At 39.0% G+C, this 22,711-nt stretch overlaps 1 protein-coding gene across 4 annotated transcripts in view; it reads left to right on the forward strand.

The window, feature by feature from the left end:
- The window catches only part of FAF1 (Fas associated factor 1), a 498,425-nt gene that overhangs the window by 441,924 nt on the left and 33,790 nt on the right, over positions 1-22,711 (forward strand). For 2 of the 4 annotated variants that reach the window (XM_061412019.1, XM_061412022.1), the window contains 2 exons: positions 12,680-12,895; positions 17,898-18,025. In XM_061412019.1, the coding sequence (XP_061268003.1) occupies positions 12,680-12,895; positions 17,898-18,025 (344 nt within the window). The remainder of the gene's footprint in view (positions 1-12,679; positions 12,896-17,897; positions 18,026-22,711) is intronic. The other 2 variants (XM_061412021.1, XM_061412023.1) reach the window with 1 other exon arrangement.

Here is a 22,711-nt window from a genome sequence, read left to right on the forward strand (position 1 = left end):
TCAAGAGGAAAGTATGCAGTATGGTGAATACTGTTCTCAAGTATATCCAGTAGCTGTAATAGCAATAGCAAGTCATGTATAACAGCTTCTTACAACTTTCAACTTTAAAGTCATAAGACCAGAGCACAATTTAATGAAAGCATCTCTGCAAAGGCTCAAACAATACATTTTTCTGATAGTTCAGTTTAAAGAATGGATTTTATCATAATTAAAGAAATGTATGGGGCTTCCCTGGTGGCTCAGTGGTAAAGAAACTGCCTGCCTATTCAGGAGACATGGGTTCAATCCCTGATCTGGGAAGATTCCCCCATGCCGCAGAGCAGCTAAGCCCATGTGCCACAACTGTTGAGCCTGTGCTCTTGAGCCCAGGAGCCACAACTACTGAAGCCTGCGTGACTTAGAGCCCATGCTCTGCAACAAGAGAAGCCACTACAGTAAGAAGCCTGTGCACTGCAACTAGAAACTAGCCCCCATGTGCCACAGCTAAAGAAAGCCTGTGAGCAACAAAGGCCTAGCGCAGCCAAAAAATTTTTTAAAAATTTATTTTTAAAGAAATGTATGAACTACACATCCTTTAAGAAATCTTTCCTGAATATTGTTTTTTGTCACTGAGTTTGGAGTAAGTAGGGAAGGTTTCAACTAAGATTGTTGACTCCCAAGACTTTAATCAGTCAATATTCAGCAAATATTTGTTAATATTTTTGTGTGTACAGATCAATGAGTCTGGTACTGTGGGTACTATCTAGCAAGTGTGAGACAGCCTGTACCCTCAAGGAACTCACTGTTTAGTACAGAGGGGTAGATGAATACCAAATAACTATAGGAAAACATAATACACATTGTAAAAACCATTAGAATAGCAGGTTTGGAGGAAGATGACCTCTGACTAGGAAGGCAACGAGAAGACTTAACAGAGGAAGGAAGCTTTGGAGGACTGATAATACATTGGTGGTTAAAGATGAAGTAGAAGAGTATTTTGGATGGATTGAATAGATAGGTGACTGGACGAATGGCAAAAGGTATGGGCTGGAAAAAAGGGAGAAAAGCATAGGACTTCCTCAGAACTGTAAATGGGCAAATTTGGAACACAGTCTCAATCACTAGAGCTAAGTGCTGAAAGGCCAGGTTTTGGGGAATCATGGGTAGGAAAGAATGGACCCAAAGCTATTCCCTTTTGCTGCTGGTTTCCTCAAACAGAAAATTCTAACACTATGTTTTTGCCTATCTACCCAGAGTTGGTTCCTTTCAATCTTTATGCCTCTTCAAGTAGAAAATCCTAAGCAATATTAAAGACCACTAAATGAGAGAACAGAAGAACATGGAATTAAAAACATTGGCACTTCTCTTTAATTCTCTGATTTAATCTTCACAACCATCCTACAAAATGGATTATGGGAGATAACAATCATTACCATCTTACAGATGAAGAAAATAAGATCATAGCAGGATTAAAATGCCTATTTTAAAATTCTTACCTAGCATTTGTCTAGTAAAGGCAGAACCAGAACTCCGATCCAGTATTCTTTTTATCTATTATTCTACACAGGAAGAATGAAGGTGGCACCATGAACAGGTTATTAAACTAAAACTGTTTTTTATAGTTTGTGTTTTCATCTTAGGTAAGTTGCTTCTTTTCACATAGATAATACCATTACACTGGACCATAATGATAATCAATTTTGCCATCAGCATGTCACTGTCTGTTGAGCAGTTCAGTTCAGTTCAATTGCTCAGTCGTGTCCGACTCTTTGCAACCCCATGAACCACAGCACACCAGGCCTCCCTGTCCATCACCAACTCCTGGAGTCCACCCAGACCCATGTCCATCGAGTCGATGATGCCATCCAACCATCTCATCCTCTGTCATCCCCTTCTCCTCCTGCCCTCAATCTTTCCCCAGCACCAGGGTCTTTTCCAATGAGTCAGCTCTTCGCATCAGGTGGCCAAAGTATTGGAGCTTCAGCTTCAACATCAGTCCTTCCAGTGAAGACCCAGGACTGATCTCCTTTAGGATGGACTGGTTGGATCTCCTTGCAGTCCAAGGGACTCTCAAGAGCCTTCTCCAACACCACAGTCCAAAAGCATCAATTCTTGAGCAGTTAATGTGTCCTAAACTCTGTGCTGAGCACTTTACAGATATTAATTTGTTGAATCTCTGCAACAACTTAGTAAGGAAGGTGACAATATATAAATACACCTTACTATAATTATAGAGACTTATTTCTTAGGTCAGAGAAGGCAATGGCACCCTACTCCAGTACTCTTGCCTGGAAAATCCCATGGATGGAGGAGCCTGGTAGGCTCAGTCCATGGGGTCTCAAGGAGTCGGACACGACTGAGCGATTTCACTTTCACTTTTCACTTTCATGCATTGGAGAAGGAAATGGCAACCCACTCCAGTGTTCTTGCCTGGAGAATCCCAGGGACAGGGGAGCCTGGTGGGCTGCTGTCTCTGGGGTCGCACAGAGTTGGACACGACTGAAGCGACTTAGCGGCAGCAGCATTGCTTAGGTGGTTCCACTTAAAGTATTCTGCTACTAGCCTTGTGAACCATTAAACTAGAAATTTCATTTTCATGGTATCCGAACTACTACCTGAAGCCTGTTCTTCATATCCAGAAGCAGCCCAAAAATCATATATCTGAATATTAGTTTATGAAATATGATCTCATTTGCCTTGATTTACTTTATCCAGCAGTGAGGCTGTATTTTTAGTAAGCTTTTATATCCTCTAGATTGATGATTGGTTGCCAGGAGCAGAGAATGGCTCTAGGATTGGGTCAGACCAGCAATACCTGTATAAGATCTATTACACTTATTTGATGATCTCATTTATTATTATGATTTTAAGTACTGTGTATACATTTGACCCCCAAATTTATATTTCCATCTCCTCCCATTCCTTGAACTCCAGACATGAATGTATAATTGCCAGCCCATCATCTCCATTTACATGTCTAATAGGCATCACAAATTTAACATATCTTAAACTGAACAACTGATCTTACTCTCCCCACCCAATCTTACCTTCCACAGTCTTCCCTATCATAAGTGGAAAATCTTTCCAGTTGTTTGAGCCAAAAAGCTTGGAACTTCTCTCTTTCATGTCCCTATTTAATGAGCAAATCCTGTTGACTCTACCTTCAAAATATATGTGGAACTCACATGCTCCTCACTAACCTCATTGCTACCACCCTCACCTAAGCAACCATTTCTGTTACCTTGATTACTTTAGTATCCTCGCAGCTTGACTCCATGCCTCCATTTTGCCTTTCCTATATGTCTTTTGATACATTCTTCTTAAAACAATTGGCATATCATGTCATTTCACATCACCTGTCTTCATATCTCAAAATAAAAGCTAAAATCTTTACAGTGATTTCAGTCAAAATCTTTGCAGGATTTTTTTTCTTTTTCTAGACATTCACAAATGGATTCTAAAATTTTATGAAAAGCCAGTAGAACTAGAATAGCCAAAAATCAGTTGTGAAAGAAACGGGTCAGTGGATTTACACTACTAGATTTCAAGACAGTATAATCAAGACAGTGTGGGGATTGCCAAAATGATTGTCCCATATATACATGATACAGAACAAAGAATCCAGAAATAGATCCACATGTGTGGATTGTCAGTTGATTTTTTAAAAAGTGCCAAGACAATAAAATGGAGAAAGGATGGTCTTTTCAACAAATGATGCTGCAAACTAGTGAATATCCATATGCAAAACAAAATTGAAGACAAAACAGTAAAAACACTTCCAATCCATATCTTACATCATGTTCAATAATTAACTGAAAATGGGTCATAAACCTAAATGTAAAACCTAAAACTATTAAAGCCCTAAAAGAAAACATAGGAGAAAACCTTCATGGTTTTGAGTGAAGCAAAGATTTCTTAGTTCTGACATCAAAAGCACAAGTCAAAAAATAACAAATATTTAGACTTCATCAAAATTAAGAACTTGTGTTCAGAAGACATCGTTAAGAAACTGAAAAGACAAGCCACAGACTGATAGAAAAGTCATCTTTCTAATATCCAAAATATATAATGAACTCTCAAAACTCAATTTTTTTTAAAAACCCTTAGTTTAAAAATGGGCCAAATATTTGAACAGACACTTCACCAAGGAAGATATACATCAGGGCAAATAAAGATGTGAGAAGATACTCAACATTATTAGTCATTAGAGAAATGCAAATTAATACCACAATAGATACACACTAATTATCAATAGAATAGTATTTAGGAAAAAAAAGGACAATACCAAGTAGTAGCAAAAATGAAGAGCAACTGAAATGCTCATATATTAATGATGGGAATCATTAATGATAGCACATCCACTTTGGAAAATAATTTGGCACTTTCTTATAAAGTTATAATATACACACCATATGACCCAGCAGTCACACCTAGGTATTTATATCAATGAAATGAAAGTAACAGAGAAATGTATTTTTATGCAGAAGTCTGTACTCAGATGTTTATATTGGCTTTGTTTGTAATCACCCCAAACTGGAAATTACTCAAGTGTCCCTCAATTGGAGAAAGAGTAATCAAACTGTAATATAGCTACATAATGGAATACCAATCAGTAATAGGTAGAAGTGAACTACTGATATATTCAACAACATAGATAAATCTCAAATGCATTACATTAAATGAAGGAAGCCATTTATATGACATTTATAACTAAATTTATATAACATTCTGGAAAAGGCAAAACTAGGGATAGAAAACAGGTTGCCGGGGGATAAGGGAATTGGGAGGTAGACGATAGAATTGTTCTTTATCTTGATGGGTGATGATGGTTAAACAAATGTATGCATTTATCAAAATTCATTGAATTATGCATTTAAAAGGATGAGTTTTACTATATATGTGTATGTGCGAAAGTGGTTTGACTGGTTTGATCTCCTTGCAGTCCAAGGGACTCTCAAGACTCTTCTCCAATACCACAGTTCAAAAGCATCAGTTCTTTGCCACTCAGTGTTCTTTTTGGTCCAACTCTCACGTCATTGCATGACTACTGGAAAAACCATAGCTTTGACTAGATGGACTGTTGTCAGCAAAGTAATGTCTCTGCTTTTTAATATGCTGTCTAGGTTTGTCATAGCTTTTCTTCCAAGGAAAGGGAAAATGAAAGTTGCTCAGTTGTGTCTGACTCTTTGCAACCCCATGGCCTATACAGTCCATGGAATTCTCCAGGCCAGAATACTGGAGTGGGTAGCCTTTCCCTTCTCTAGGGGATCTTCCCAACCCAGGAATTGAACCCAGGTCTCCTGCATTGCAGGAGGATTCTTTAACAGTTGAGCCACAAGGGAAGCCCAAGAATACTGGAGTGGGTAGCCTATCCGTTCTCCAGTGGATCTTCCTGACCCAGAAATCAAACCAGGTTTTCCTGCATTGCAGGTGGATTCTTTACCAGCTGAGCTACTATATATAAATTATACCTAAATTTTTAAATGGGAAAAAAATCATTTAAGTGGGCTACTCAAGACAAACGATCTAATCACTCTTCTCCTTTACTTCCTCTATGACTCCAACTCCTACCCCTTTCCACCTGATCATTCTGGCTTTGCATTTATTGTGACTTCTGCCTATAATACTTCTTTTAGATATAAATATGACTCCTTCTTTCCTTTAGGCCTCTACTCACTGAGGCCTATGGTATTTGTATTTATATTTGTACTGAGGTTTATGGTATTTAATGTTCCCCTTAATGACAGCCCACTCCCATACTCTCACCTGGAAAATCCCGTGGATGGAGGAGCCTGGTAGGCTGCAGTCCATGGGGTCGCTAAGAGTTGGACACTACTGAGCGACTTCCCTTTCACTTTTCACTTTCATGCATTGGAGAAGGAAATGGCAATCCACTCCATTGTTCTTGCCTGGAGAATCCCAGGGACGGGGGAGCCTGGTGGGCTGCCATCTATGGGGTCGCACAGTCGGACATGACTGAAGTGACTTAGCAGCAGCAGCAGTACCTTCCTTTACCAATACTTCCTGCTCTTTTCTCCACAGTACTCATCATTATGTGACAAACTATATTTTCTTGTGTGTATATTTATTTTTCTCCCACCCTATTAAAATGTTGGCCTCATGGAAGCAGAATATTTTATCTGTTTTGTTCCCTCTTATTTTCCCATCATCTAGATGGGAGGTGACACATAGGTGCTCATTTTAAGAGTTCATGGAATTAATTAATGTTAGCTTTAGCCTATTTCACACTCTGCTTCAGCCAGCTATAAATTGTTATTTAGTGTGTACTCATAACTGACTAGAAGAGAGTGTGCATGTATTTATGTATGTATGTGTGGGTGTAAGTTAGACCAGTCTTGGATTATTCGTATGAAAAGTTGGTGTAGGTGTACCTTACACTTTCTGTTTAAAAAACATAATTGTATAGAGACAATCTTTTTTGGATATCTGTCTTTACTGCTTAATTTCACTTCAAAAAGTCCTCATTTCTCATCCCTCAGATGTGAATGCTTTGAATATTCATTTGACTTTAGTGAAACAAAAAGCCCAAGACCAGTTTGTATTTCCAACTTACACTAGGTTTCCTCGTTTTGTTACAAACCTAAAATAATGCAAATGAAAAACTATTTGTTGAGCAAACCGAAGTTTAACAATAGTGTTACTATGACTGCTATTCAAGTGTAGCTGTCCTTTATGTCATTTGTTTTGCCACAGTATTTACTTACACAAGGCCTTTGCTTTTAGCCAGTTTGAAACTGAGCTACTGATGTATTTTTGTTCTTTTTTTGCCAGTAAAACTTGGGTATTCAGATCCCAAGGTTGCTGACTTACCTAGTATCTCTCCATTGTTTTCCACATTGGATCACTGGTGAGGAATAGATATCTGAGGTCTGTTTTCATTCTGGGTAAAAGCCCTGGAGACTGGGTGCATTGAGGAGCAGACATTGTGTGCACAATGAACGGGGTAATGAGCTACTGTTGTTTATTTGTCTATAGTATAATTGGTTGAGTTCAGATAATAATGTAGCATCTGTTGTTATACTGTGCAGGGAAATGTCAAAATAGAAAGCAGGCAGACAGGTGGATTAAAAGAGAAACAGGAAGAGAAACCAGGAAATATCACATAAGTTCTGATTTAAAGTAGATGCAAAGGGATAATGGTAACAACACCAACAGTTGTTGTTGTGCTCTGTCATCTGTGTGCACAGTGTTATGGCATGAACTTCAGTGCTGGGCACATCTGACTAATTTGAGTGTTGACCATGTGTCAGCACCTGCTAAGTGTTTTATAAATGTGACTGCATTTTATACAAGCACCCTTATGTGGAAGATATTATTGGTCCTGTTAAATAGGGTAACTGAAGTTCATAAAGACTGTCATATGCCTATTGGCCAGGATTTGAACCTCTGGTTGTCATACCAAAAGCCTGTTTTCTAACCGTACATTACATTTAGTAGACTAAAGTTTTTTAAACTGCAGTGTTAAAAGTCAGGATAGTGATTAACTTTAAGGAAGGTAATTCTCAAGAAGGGGACAAAAGGATTCTGAGAACTTTAATCAGGGTGCTAGTTATACAGAAATGTTCACTTACTGAAAATTTATCAAGTTGTATATTTAATATATGTACACTTTTTCATGTATGTTATATTTCAATAAAAACTTTAAAACAATGACAAAATACAACTTTTAACAAAAGATACCGTGTATCAGCTGTGTATAACACTGTTTCAAATTTTGTTTTTTAAAGTTTAAAATGTGTATTTAAATGAAAATTAATGAAGAGATTCTGAAGTGATGAAAAGTTTTAGAAACAGATAGTGGTGATGGCAACACAACACTATGAATATACTTAATGCCACTGGTGGCTCTCTCTTGGTGGTGAATCTAGAATTAATTAGTAATGCTTTCTTATCACTTACTCTAGTTTTTACAGTAAATGTATATTACATTTATAATCAGGAAAAATAGTTTAGAAAATAACTTAATATTTAGAAAATAACTAATCCATAGAGGTAGTTTACCCTTTAAATAACTCTTGGTTAGCTGGCCCTTGTAGGACACATGTAGAAACTTAATGGACAACATGTAGAAAGTTGATGCTGGAGGAAGTCAACCTCAAAGAAAGGAAACTAGGGTGTTCAGTTCTTGGTTCCTAGAAATAGAAGCCATGATATTCAGATTCTTTTAGCATTTGCTGAGCACCTACTACATGCTTATCACCATACTAAGCACTTTTACATGAGTATTTCAGTTAACATGTTAGTTTATTGCTTCTGTTATCAAATATATAGTGAGCATCTATTTTGTACTATGCCCTGTAGTTACAATAAAAACATATTCTCACATCCTTACAGAGCCTGCAGGCTAGTGGGAAAGCCAGACATTAAACAGGTATCAATAATATAGTATACTGAAAGCCATAATAGACATAATTGGACCTTAATTTTGATGTACATGGGTTCATCTCTTCATTGGGATTTTAACATATGACAGTGTTACTAAAATAGTTTAATATTTGAAAATATTTTGCTGAAACTTATTGCTGACTCAGAACACTAATAGTAAATAAACTTCTTGTGGTATCCAAAAAAAAAGATTTAACTTTCTATTCTTCTGGTTTTTAAACAATATTTTTGTCTCCATTTCTGAGTATCAATTTCACCATATAAAATATGAGAGTATAGGACTATTTAGACAGTGTAACCCTAAGCAACCATTAACCAAAGCCTGTTATGTCTCAGACACCACACTGGGAACTTTACATATGTTGTGTATATAATCCCATGTTTATAATCCCCTTTGAAGGAAATGGCAACCCACTCCAGTATTCTTGCCTGGAAAATTCCATGGACAGAGGAGCCTGGCAGGCTACAGTCCATGGGACTGCAAAGAGTTGGACATGACTGAACACACAGGATGAAGTAGGTGATATTAATTCAGTGCCTCCAGAAGGAAAATGACCTCAGTATTATAGAAAAGACTAGATTTTCTATACAGTACAGAAAATTTTAATGCTTTTTTGAAAATACTTCAGTGTAAGAACCAACCAGATTATATAAATAACACAGAAGGTAATTTCTTATTCATACTAGAGTCTGAGCAGATTTTGTTTTGCTGTTAGTTGTTTTAAATATATTTTAACAGGTAATACATTTATATAAGTCAGAAGTAAAAAATATTCAACAGTGTATTCAGAAAATGCTGTCACTTCTTCTACGCTGTTTATCCCACTTCTGTAGGTCACCATTTTTGTGTTTCTTTTTATTACTTTGTAAGTTTATTGATTTTTCTCCAAAGAAGCAGCCTATTTATTGGTTACTAGTTATGTTTTTCTTTTTTCTAATGTAATTCCTTTATGCTTTTAGTTTTATTTTCTTCTCAGCTTACTTTCCATTTGTTTTATTGAGATTTTTTTTCTCCTAGTTTTTTAAGCCTCATTCTTAATTATTTTTATTCTTTCTTTTTGAATTATATAAGAATTTTAGAGTTACAAATTTCCTCTGAGTACGGCTTTAACTGAATCCCTTACATTCTAATATGAATATGAAATTTCAATAGTCATTGTTTTCTAGATACTCTGTAGTTTTCATTTATATTTCCCCTTTTACCTGAGAGTTGTTTAATAGAGTGGTTTTTTGTGATTGTACTTTCTCCAAAGGGAAGAGTGACACCAACTTGGAAAACTGTGTTGAGCTTTCAGAAAATGTATATCCCAATTTCTCTCATATTCAGTTCAGTTCACTTCAGTTCAGTTGCTCAGTCATGTCCAACTCTTTGCGACCCCATGAATCACAGCACACCAGGCTTCCCTGTCCATCACCAACTCCCGGAGTTCACTCAGACTCACATCCATCGAGTCAGTGATGCCATCCAGCCATCTCGTCCTCTGTCGTCCCCTTTTCCTCCTGCCCCCAATCCCTCCCAGCATCAGAGTCTTTTCCGATGAGTCAGCTCTTCGAATGAGGTGACCAAAGTACTGGAGTTTCAGCTTTAGCATCATTCCTTCCAAAGAAATCCCAGGGCTGATCTCCTTCAGAATGGACTGGATGGATCTCCTTGCAGTCCAAGGGACTCTCAAGAGTCTTCTCCAACACCACAGTTCAAAAGCATCAATTCTTCAGCCCTCAGCTTTCTTCACAGTCCAACTCTCGCATCCATACATGACCACTGGAAAAACCATAGCCTTGACTAGACGGACCTTTGTTGGCAAAGTAATGTCTCTGCTTTTCAATATTCATAACTTTTCTTCCAAGGAGTAAGCATCTTTTAATTTCATGGCTGCAGTCACCATCTGCAGTGATTTTAGAGCCCAAAAAAATAAAGTCTGACACTGTTTCCACTGTTTCCCCATCTATTTCCCATGAAGTGATGGGACCAGATGCCATGATCTTAGTTTTCTGAATGTTGAGCTTTAAGCCAACTTTTTCACTCTCCACTTTCACTTTCATCAAGAGGCTTTTTAGTTCCTCTTCACTTTCTGCCATAAGGGTAGTGTCATCTGCATATCTGAGGTTATTGATATTTCTCCCAGCAATCTTGATTCCAGCTTGTGCTTCTTCCAGCCCAGCGTTTCTCATGATATACTCTGCATAGAAGTTAAATAAGCAGGGTGACAATATACAGCCTTGACGTACTCCTTTTCCTATTTGGAACCAGTCTGTTGTTCCATGTCCAGTTCTAACTGTTGCTTCCTGACCTGCATATAGGTTTCTCAAGAGGCAGGTCAGGTGGCCTGGTATGCCAATCTCTTAAAGAATTTTCCACAGTTTATTGTGATCCACACAGTCAAAGGCTTTGGAACAGTCAGTAAACAGAAATAGATGTTTTTCTGGAACTCTCTTGCTTTTTCCATGATCCAGTGGATGTTGGCAATTTGATCTCTGGTTCCTCTGCCTTTTCTAAAACCAGCTTGAGCATCTGGAAGTTCACGGTTCACGTATTGCTGAAGCCTGCTTTGGAGAATTTTGAGCATTACTTTACTAACGTGTGAGATGAGTGCAATTGTGTGGTAGTTTGAGCATTCTTTGGCATTGCCTTTCTTTGGGATTGGAATGAAAACTGACCTTTTCCAGTCCTGTGGCCACTGCTGAGTTTTCCAAATGTGCTGGCATATTGAGTGCAGCACTTTCACAGCATCATCTTTCAGGATTTGAAAGAGCTCAACTGGAATCCCATCACCTCCAGTAGCTTTGTTCGTAGTGATGCTTTCTAAGGCCCACTTGACTTCACGTTCCAGGATGTCTGGCTTTAGGTGAATGATGACACCATCGTGATTATCTGGGTCGTGAAGATCTTTTTTGTACAGTTCTTCTGTGTATTCTTGCTACCTCTTCTTAATATCTTCTGCTTCTGTTAGGTCCATACCATTTCTGTCCTTTATCAAGCCCATCTTTGCGTGAAATGTTCCCTTGGTATCTCTAATTTTCTTGAAGAGATCTCTAGTCCTTCCCCTTCTGTTGTTTTCCTCTATTTGCATTGATCGCTGAGGAAGGCTTTCTTATCTCTCCTTGCTATTCTTTGGAACTCTCTCATGTTACTCATATTACTTGATTTTAATAGTTGTAAATTAATTGGGAGAAATTTTTATTTTTCCTGTTGATGAAAACTGGGAACATGAAAGAGCGAGAGTAACCAGAAACACAACTGGTTACTTTCTGTGAAGCTAAGCATGCCAATTCCAGGCTTATTTGTCTAAGCAACCTCCCCCAGTGCTAGGAACAAAATGGTTTTAGTGAGTTTCTGCCATAGGCAGGGACATCAGAGACCTTTAACGTCCTTCTGCTTCGGTATCTTGAATGTGAAACAACATAACACTAGGTTAAGAACTAGAGCCCAACCCTAGCCATGAGATCTCCCAACAGTTTACCCTAAGGTGTTTGAATCTGCCATCTCTAGATCCAGAGATCTGGACTTGGCCAACTGTGACAGCAGTAGTGTAGTGGCAAGGCTGGAACTGGGACCATAGTCTGCTCTAGTAAACCTGGTATTTTAATTTCTTTGCTTTCCATTCCATTTTCTTGTATTGAAACAAAATATATATAACAGAAATCTGCCTTTGTAACCATTTTTAAGTACAATTAAATGGCATGAATTACATTCACAATTTTGCAACCACCACCACTATTTCCAAAAATTTTCATCACCCCAAGCAGAATCATTCCTCCATTTCATTTTTAATATCTTATCCAGAATTCTACAAAGTCTTCAGCCATTTCTACTTGGGAAATGTATGTTTTCTCTCTCTTTCATTCTGTCTTTCCCTCCACCTCCCCATCTGTGTGTGTGTGTGTGTGTGTGTGTGTGTGTGTGTGTGTGTTTGCACACACACGTGCTTTTGCAAATGCTTCTAATAGCCTTAATTCATACCACAGAAAGGAAGCAATTGGGTGTTCGATACCTATTTCATCAATCACAAATACTGAGCCTTTCAGTAAAAAATTAATTTCTTTTCTATGTTGTTACCTATCAGTTTAATGTGTCATCATGATGGGATTTATTTTAATTACTTGCATATTGTGCTGATATTTAAAAAGGTGAAAAACACGTGATTCTGTTGTTCAAGTATTAGGCTTAGTTAATAAATGGGCAATGACTTTTTGATGGGTTCTAGAAGCCAGCAGGTTTTTCTAGTGTCTCCTTCCCCCACCCCCCACAGTTCCATCTATCAGCAGTTTAACACGTTGTTTTTGCCCTCTTCAGGCCATCAGGCTCTCCTTAGAGCAGGCCTTGCCTCCTGAGCCAAAGGAAGAAATTGCTGAGCCTGTGAGCAAACTGCGGATCCGGACCCCAAGCGGCGAGTTCCTCGAGCGGCGTTTCCTAGCCAGCAATAAGCTCCAGATCGTCTTTGATTTTGTAGCTTCCAAAGGATTTCCATGGGATGAATTCAAGTTACTGAGTACCTTTCCTAGGAGAGATGTAAGTTCCCACAGCTGTCTCGGGAAGTACGTCCTGATGGGAGATAACGCATCATTAAGTCTAGACAAAGTAGTCCAAGCAAAGTGCCATGGCACACTTTACCACAAAACCAGGCACTCGTGAGTCCTTCTTTGTTCTGCACACCATTCTCTCCTCAGCCTTTGGAGAAGGTATGGCTTACCAGGCCAGCAGACGTGTGCCTAATAGCCTAGGTAAGGAATTAAGTATGAGGTCTTTCTTCCTTCCTAATGATTTCCCCCTATTCCAGCACTCATACAGGCTTTCCCAAGATCTCATCTCTGTATCCCGTAGGACTTCTGAGAATTATGTGCTGAACAACTTAACACTCAGATCAGGGTCAATGATTATAGGTTCACCATGAAAAGTCATGCTAAACCAAGAATATTTTATAATTTGAACTATATAATAAGAACTTTATAATAAGAACTATAATATAGTTCTTATTAGCCTGGGAAGTCAGAGAGGGTGACTTGAATTCACTGTGTATCTGTATTTCAGTAAGGCTTTTGATAGTCTCTCACAATATCCAGGAGAAAAGTAGATATAAATTGACAGTTAAGTAGATTCTTTACTGATTAAATAGATGTGTCCAGAAACTGCTGGCTAAGAGACTGTCCTCTCCCTGGAAGGAAACAAAAGGCTCTGTATTTAATCTAATTATTCACCGTACTTATTGGCAACTTAAACGAAGACATTATCATATTTATGGATTATGAAAAACAAGATTCAGGAAACCCTTCAAATAGTAAAACCTAGAAAAATTTTACAGAAATATATACATATGGAAAGAGATGCCTGCATAGACTTAGAAAACAAATTGCTGAAGTTTGAGATGGAAAAATCATGCTTGAATACAGGTTATTATGGTTAAATTAAGGTGAATATATTAATAATGTGTTATGACGCCATCAAAAAGCCATTTTGCATTTTTAGAGGTATAATCCCATCAAGAGAATAACTTAAGTCCTAGTCAACTCTGTACAAAAATAAACTACCTTTGAATAGTCCTTAGACTCCATGCTGAAACTCCTTGTTGTCACTTGAAGAAATAGGAGCTTATGTAGAGCAAGGCAGTTAGGAAGAGAAGGAAACAGGAAATCATATCATTTGGGGAAGTATTTTTCTCTAGAGAAGGAATGGCCATGGGAGATGTGATTGTTGTCTTCAGCTATTTGAAAGCATACCAATAAAAACTGGAATCTGATTTTGTGTGACTCCAACAATAAACTAGACCAGTAAGTTGAAAGTTATTGGGAAGCAAATTTGGTCTTTCTAAGAAAGGAATATTTTGTGTTGTGAGGTAGTAATTTTTCTATTTTTGAAGTTAACAAAGCACTACTGAATTATCCCTTTTTGCCAGTAATGGATATATATGGAGTCATTCCTGGTGTTCCTCCTTTATATGAAAAGAGGCTGAGACTAGCTTATCTCTAAGATACATTTTAAATCTTGATATTCTGTGACTACAGTATGATCTGCTAATGTAAGGTTTAATAGCATAGACTTCAACACCAAAACCAAGAATTTGGTCAAGGTTCATTTTCATCATCATCATTCAGTCACTCAGTCGTGCCTGACTCTTCACAACGCCATGGACTGCAGCACACCTGGCTTCCCTGTCCTTCACCTACTTAGTCCCTCACATTAGCTATTGGATTTGCAGGATAGAAACAGAAGCTAGTAGTATATGTTTAGCTCTGCCACTCAGCCACAAATCTCTTAAGTAGGATGAAGATCCAACAACTATCTCTAACCCAAGGAGACTAAAGTGGACCTCAGGTGTTGGACATTGTCCCTTCTCTCACTGCCCCCACCTACTACTCCAACCTCTTCTTCTTTTTTCTTATATAAGATGCAAAATATGCATAGTGGAACACATGCATGCATATGCTCTATGGACCACATGGCCAAGTAAGAAACTACCTTAAATTCTAGGGCTGAAGTTGAACTTTAAATGGGTGAACACTTAGAAAAGAGGTACTGTCAAAGTGTTCAAGATCAGCCTGGCTCTCATGCTTCTTTCAGGCTATGCTGGACCATGAACATCTTACCTTGGAGAACTTGTATAACTTAGGAGCCAAATTAACCCCTTCCAACACTTGGTTTTAAGTCACCCTTCTGAGCTTCATCTATAAAGTGAAAGTACTGAAAGAAATGGAATCTATGGACCTTCCTGGCTTTTAAAAGTAACCTTTCTTTTAGATTAATTTTTGAACCTGGTTCCTGGGAGTATATCAAAAAGCAGAGATATTACTTTACCAACAAAGGTCCATCTAGTCAAGGCTGTGGTTTTTCCAGTGGTCATGTATGGATGTGAGAGTTGGACCATAAAGAAAGCTGAGTGCAAAAGAATTGATGCTTTTGAACTGTAGTGTTGGAGAAGACCCTTGAGAATCCCTTGGACTGCAAGGAGATCCAACCAGTCCATCCTAAAGGAGATCAGTCCTGGGTGTTCATTGGAAGGACTGATGTTGAAGCTGCAACTCCAGTACTTTGGCCACCTGATGTGACTCATTGGAAAAGACCCTGATGCTGAGAGAGATTGAGGGCAGGAGGAGAAGGGGATGACAGAGGATGAGATGGTTGGATGGCATCACCGACTCAATGGACATGGGTTTGGGTAGACTCCAGGAGTTGGTGATGGACAGGGAGGCCTGGCGTGCTGCAGTTCCTGGGGTCGCAGAAAGTCGGACATGACTGAGCGACTGAACTGAACTGGGAGTGGGGTGAGAGGAAGAGTCTCTTAAAAGGAGCTGGGTCTTATGATCAACACTAATAACTTCTTCCCATAAGATAAAAATGTGGACTGTGAAAAGTTTCTGTTAAAAAGAATCAGGGCAACTGAGACGTGAAATGTAGAGGGTTCTTAGGCCTGCGCCCTGCCTGCCTTGAGCTCTTAGTCACCATGCATTCAACCTTTTCAGTGTAGACCATGTTAAGTGTCACTATATATTTGCCCTAAATGGAGGGTCAGTCATTTGGTCTTAGAAAAAATTTACTCTTAGATCGCATTTGTTTTACTCTGCTCAAGAACACTATTCAATCTGGTTAACAATCTCTTCTCCCTGATCCCTTTCTACTTCCATCTCATCCGAAGGCCAGTTTAGACTAAATTTGGCCCAGTTGCTCAGAGAAAATGTCTAGCCAAAAAGGCTTGTTCCTATTGTAACAAGAGCTTCCCAGTATCCATCACAAGTCCATTTTATGGTCCTTGGTCAACTTGAAATTATCTGCCACAGAATGATTATTCTAAAACCCTACTCTGATCATTCTTTTTCTTTTTTCTTTTTTTTTTAATTTTATTTTATTTTTAAACTTTACATAATTGTATTAGTTTTGCCAAATATCAAAATGAATCCGCCACAGGTATACATGTGTTCTTTTTCTTATTTAAAAAATCTTTGGTAGCTTACTACTCCCTTAGGATAAGTACAGACCCATTAGAATGCTTTTTAAAAACTCATCACAATCTGGCCCACAGTCCTATCTCTCCCACCTTAAATCCTGCCTCCCCTTACTTAATTCTGTCACCAGGAGATAGATATTGCTCACTTTTCACTAAAGACACAAGAGACTGTCATGCCTTTGTGCTTTTGTATATGCTTTGTTCTCTTTTCCTTGAATATCTACCCTTCCCACTTTTCCTGACCCATTTGAACTTGTCTTTTAATGCCTAGTTCAAATGTCACCTCCTCTGGGAAGCCTTCCCCTTCTCTTAAGCTCACCTATGTATCCAGTGCAGTTTAGACTATACATTCCTCTCTCAGAGGATTTGTCCTATTGTTCTGTAATTATTTACAGAGACTGTTCATATCATGTTCGTATCTATCTCCCATGAAGTTACCAGCATAATGACTCACACATAAGCATTCAAGTTAATGTTGTCAAGTGTTAATGACCTCAAGTCTGATTGATCCTAAATCCCTGATTCCAGAGTGAACTAGAGAGACTGTTCCAAATGAGAATAGATGCCATAGGCCCACCCAGATTCCAGACCCACACCTAAACCCAAAAAGCCCACCCAGGACTCATTAGACCTCCTAGAGCTAGGGGTGGGATGAGAGTTAATGGCCCTTCATCCTTCTCTGAATGTTCTTTCAAGTCGAATGACTAGTGTTTTTGCAAGGCTATTCTGTAACAGCCATCTGTGTCTGCAAGGATTAGGATCTAATTTGTAAAAGTCATCTTAAATTACAGCCAAACTAAAGACTGTTAAAAAGCACATCTTAAGACCTTGCCTTTTTAATAACAAATAACATGGCTTAACTCTAGAAGTCTTATTGTGTCTTCAGCCTTTTCTCCACAAAGCAGAGACGGGTTTCTCACCAGAGGACCTGTTAAACATTTTTCTGCGCCCCTCCCCCTATCCCCCCAATCAAAACAATACTTCATGTTAAGATTTCCCAGCTGTCCCAACTATTTACTAAATGTCTGCTGGGTATACCACTGAACTGAGTGCTGTGGGACAACCAAAAATAGCAGCAGACACAGGCCTTCCTGGGAGAAGCTGATTGTCAAGATGCTGAGAACACTGAGTTGTTTGTTTAGTTGTGTTGTCTTCCATTTTGCTAATGACACTTACTAAGAGAAGAAGTAATATTCATTTCAGAGCTGCCATCATTAGGCCCTACCTCATCAGTATGTTAGAGCCATATGAACATCATTGGCCCATTTGCCTTACTCAGGCATACCCAGGCAGTGAGGTAATTGAGTCTAAATACTGAAGAATGACACTGCCCCCCACTGCCTCACCCTGCCTTGGAATTGGAGTAAGGGATCCCTGCCGGCTCCCCGTTGCCCTCTGCAGTTGTCTGGCGCCACTCAGTGTAAAGTTGTCAGCATCCCCCAGCCTTCCTCTTCCTTTTTCTCGCCTCCTTTCTTTCCCACCCCTCCATCTTCTTTCCAATCCCATTTTACCCTTATTACCCTCTCCTCCTTGTTTTCACTCTTCCCTCCATTTTTTGTTTTCTTAATCCCACAGCTCTTCTCCTTCCTGCCTCCTGTCCTTTGCTTCTTTTCCCTATTCGTATCCACCTGCAACTGGAATGTGAGGTCTTACTATTTATCAGATGAGTGCAGACTACTGCTAAATGAAGATGGGGATGACAGGTGAGCTTCAGGACTGGTGACCTGTGTGCCTTGCCACTTGCATAATCACATAGCCCCCATTCTTGCCCCAAGAACATCTCTTCCTCTAGATCTGTAGCTATGAGTCCCCAAAACAGTGAAGATTTGTTTAAATGAGCTGGGAGGAAAGCCTTACAAATTTAGGGTAAACAGATTCCTTCCTCTGTCCCCCATCTCCCTTTACTACACTAAGCACCAAGCACTAAGCTCAGTACTGAGAACACAGTATTAAAAAACAATGGCATAGTTCTTACCCTTGTCAAACTTAACAGTCTGTATCCACAAGCTACTGCTGGATGACTTTAGACTTGCACTGGGATGACCCAGAGGGATGGTATGGGGAGGGTTGTGGGAGGGGGGTTCAGGATTGGGAACACGTGTACACCCGTGGTAGATTCATGTTGATGTATGGCAAAACCAATACAATATTATAAAGTAATTAGCCTCTAATTAAAATAAATAAATTTAAATTAAAAAAGGATGTCCTATTTACCACCATATGGAAATAAAAATAGGTTACTGGCATTTCATTCTTCTATTCATTCTTTCATAGAGTAAAACATTTGCTGAGCAACCATTCGGCCAGCCTCCATACCAGACATAATGACACAGAAATAAAGGAATTGTTACTGACCTTAAAGAGTTCAGACTTCCCTGGTGGCTCAGATGGTAAAAGCGTCTGTCTACAATGTGGGAGACTGGGTTCGATCCCTGGGTTGGGAAGATGCCCTGGAGAAGGGAATGGCGATCCACTCCAGGACTATTGCCTGGAAAATCCCATGGACAGAGGAGCTTGGTAGGCTACAGTCCACGGGGTCACAAAGAGTCGGACACAACTGAGCGACTTCACTTTCTTTTAAAGAGTTCACATTCTAGTAAAAACACAAATGTAAAGCAAACTGCATTACGAATCATACAAACAGTTGGAAGGATAGGTAATTTCAGCCTGCAATGATAAGACTTCATAAAGGAAATGAATTTGACCTGAGCCTTTCACAGAGAGTTGGGTGAATGAAAATGAAATAGATTAGTTAAAAGTCATACTTTTAATAAAAATTTTAGTGGTAGTTAGACCTGTATCTGAATCCCACCTCATCACATACTTGTTTTATGACATTGAGCAACTTACTTAGCCCTGCTGAACTTTTATTTTTTCACTTTTAAAAGAGAATAATAATACCTGGCTCAGAGAATTGTGGTAGAAAGTGAAGAGGAACTAAAAAGCCTCTTGATGAAAGTGAAAGAGGAGAGTGAAAAAGTTGGCTTAAAGCTCAACATTCAGAAAACAAAGATCATGGCATCTGGTCCCATCACTTCATGGGAAATAGATGGGGAAACAGTGGAAACAGTGTCAGACTTTATTTTTGGGGGCTCCAAAATCACTGCAGATGGTGACTGCAGCCATGAAATTAAAAGATGCTTGCTCCTTGGAAGGAAAGTTATGACCAACCTAGATAGCATATTAAACAGCAGAGACATTACTTTGCCAATAAAGGTCCATCTAGTCAAGGCTATGGTTTTTCCAGTGGTCATGTATGGATGTGAAAGTTGGACTGTGAAGAAAGCTGAGTGCTGAAGAATTGATGGCTTTTGAACTGTAGTGTTGGAGAAGACTCTTGAGAGTCTCATGGACTGCAAGGAGATCCAACCAGTCCATCCTAAAGGAGATCAGTCCTGGGTGTTCTTTGGAAGGACTGATGCTAAAGCTGAAACTCCAATACTTTGGCCACCTCATGTGAAGAGTTGACTCCTTGGAAAAGACCCTGAGTTAGACTGAGTTTGATTAAAAACAAACAAATAAACCAAAAAAGAGAACCAGAAGAAAAACCTTAATGCCATTTAACTACCTATATCTTAAAAGCATTGATTTCATGGTAAAGTAAGATGAAGCATCGAATCAATGAAATGCAGGAAAGTTGCAGTGCTGAGCTTGTTCCATTCCCTCCAGACACTTTACATCACCGTATCTAATTTGAGATTTTCTAGTATCTCTAAGTAATCAAGACTCAGAGAATAAGAACTATGACTGTGGAATGGAATGCAACTAGTATCTAGTAGGTTATAATATTATTTCTGCATCTAGTTCAGTTCAGTTCACTCACTCAGTCATGTCCAACTCTTTGTGACCCCATGGACTGCAGCACACCAGGCCTCCCTGTCCATCACCAACTCCCAGAGCTTACTCAAACTCGTGTCCTTTGAGTTGGTGATGCCATCCAACCATCTCATCCTCTGTCATCCCCTTCTCCTCCTGCCATCAGTCTTTCCCAGCATTAGGGTCCTTTCCAGTGAGTCAGCTCTTCACAACAGGTGGCCAAAGTATTGGAGTTTCAGCTTCACCATCAGTTCTTCCAATAAATATTCAGGACTGATTTCCTTTAGGACTGACTGGTTGGATCTCCTTGCAGTCCAAGGGACTCTCAAGAGTCTTCTCCAACACCACTTCAAAAGCATCAATTCTTGGGCACTCAGCTTTCTTTATGGTCCAACTCTCACATCCATCCATGACTACCGAAAAACCATAGCTTTGACTAGACAGACCTTTGTTGGCAGAGTAATGTCTCGCTTTTTTTTTTTAATTGAAGGATAATTGCTTTACAGAATTTTGTTGTTTTCTGTCAAACTGCACCATGAATCAACCATAGGTATACATATAGTCCCTCCCTTGTGAACCTCCCTCCCATCTCCCTCCCCATCCCACCCCTCTAGGTTGATACAGAGCCCCTATTTGAGTGTCCTGAGCCATACAGCAAATTCCCATTGGCTATCTATTTTACATAGGGTAATGTCAGTTTCCATGTTACTTTTTCCATACATCTCACTCTCTCTTCCCCTCTCCCCATGTCTATAAGTCTGTTCTCTATGTCTGTTTCTCCATTGCTGCCCTGAAAATAAATTCTTCAGTACCATTTTTCTAGATTCTATATATGTGCATTAGAATACGATATTTATCTTTCTCTTTCTGACTCACTTCACTTTGTATAATAGGTTCTAGGTTCATCCACCTCATCAGAACTGACTCAGATGTGTTCCTTTTTATGGCCGAGTAATATTCCATTGTGTATATGTACCACAATTTCTTTATCCATTCATCTGTCAGTGGACATCCTAGGTTGCTTCCATGTTCTAGCTATTGTAAATAGTGCTGCAATGAACGTAGAATACATATGTCTTTTTCAACCCTGGTTTCTTCAGGGTATATGCCTAGGAGTGGGATTGCTGGGTCATATGGTGGTTTTATTCCTAGTTTTTTAAGGAATCTCCATACTGTCTTCTGTAGGGTTGTATCAATTTACATTCCCACCAACAGTGCAAGAGTGTTCCCTTTTCTCCACACTCTCTCCAGCATTTATTGTTTACAGACTTTTTGATGATGGCCATTCTGACCAGTGTGAGGTGATACCTTATTATAGTTTTGACTTGCATTTTTCTAATAATGAGCAATGTTGAGCATCTTTTCATGTTTTTGTTAGCCATCTGTATGTCTTTGGAGAAATGTGTGTTTAGGTCTTTTTCCCACTTTTTGATTGGGTTGTTTGTTTTTGTAGCATTGAGTTGTATGAGCAGCTTGTATATTTTGGAAATTAACCCTTTGTCAGTTGTTTCATTTGCTATGATTTTCTCCCATTGACAGTTGTATTTTCACCTTGCTTTCACCTGTGCAAAAGCTTTTAAGTTTAATCAGGTCCCACTTGTTTACTTTTGTTTTTATTTCTATTACTCTAGGAGGTGGGTCATAGAGGATCTTGCTTTGATTTATGTCATCGAGTGTTCTATGTATGTTTTCCTCTAAGAGTTTTATAGTTTCTGGTCTTACGTTTAGGTCCTTAATCCATTTTGAGTTTATCTTTGTGTATGGTGTTAGGAAGTGTTCTAATCTCATACTTTTACATGTAGCTGTCCAGTTTTCCTAGAACCATTTATTGAAGAGGCTGGCTTTGTCAATGTATATTCTTGCCTCCTTTGTTAAGAATAAGGTACCCATAGGTGCGTAGGTTTATATCTAGGCTTTCTATCTTGTTCCATTTGTATATATTTCTGTTTTTGTGCCAGTACCATACTGTCTTGATGACGGTAGCTTGGTAGTATATATAATCTGAGGTCAGGAAAGTTGATTCCTCCAGCTCCATTCTTCTTTCTCAAGACTGCTTTGGCTAGTCAACATCTTTGATGTTTCCATACAAAGTGTGGAAAATTCTTCAAGAGATGGGAATACCTGACCACCTGACCTACCTCCTGGGAAATCTGTATTCAGGTCAAGAAGCAACACTTAGAACTGCACATGGAACAACAGACTGGTTCCAAATAGGAAAAGGAGTCCATCAAGGCTGTATATTGTCACCCTGCTTATTTAACTTATATGCAGTGTACATCATGAGAAATGCTGGACTGGATGAAGCACAAGTTGGAATCAAGATTGCCAGGAGAAATATCAATAACCTCAGATATGCAGATGACACCACCCTTATGGCAGAAAGTGAGGAAGAACTAAAAGAGACTCTTGGTGAAAGGGAAAGAGGAGAGTGAAAAAGTTGGCTTAAAGCTCAACATTCAGAAAACTAAGATCATGGCATCTTGTCCCATCACTTCATGGCAAATAGATGGGGAAACAGTGGCAACAGTGACAGACTTTGTTTTTTGGAGCTCCAAAATCACTGCTGATGGTGA

Source organism: Bos javanicus, chromosome 3 (genome assembly GCF_032452875.1).
Source record: "Bos javanicus breed banteng chromosome 3, ARS-OSU_banteng_1.0, whole genome shotgun sequence".
Lineage (NCBI taxonomy): Eukaryota > Metazoa > Chordata > Mammalia > Artiodactyla > Bovidae > Bos > Bos javanicus.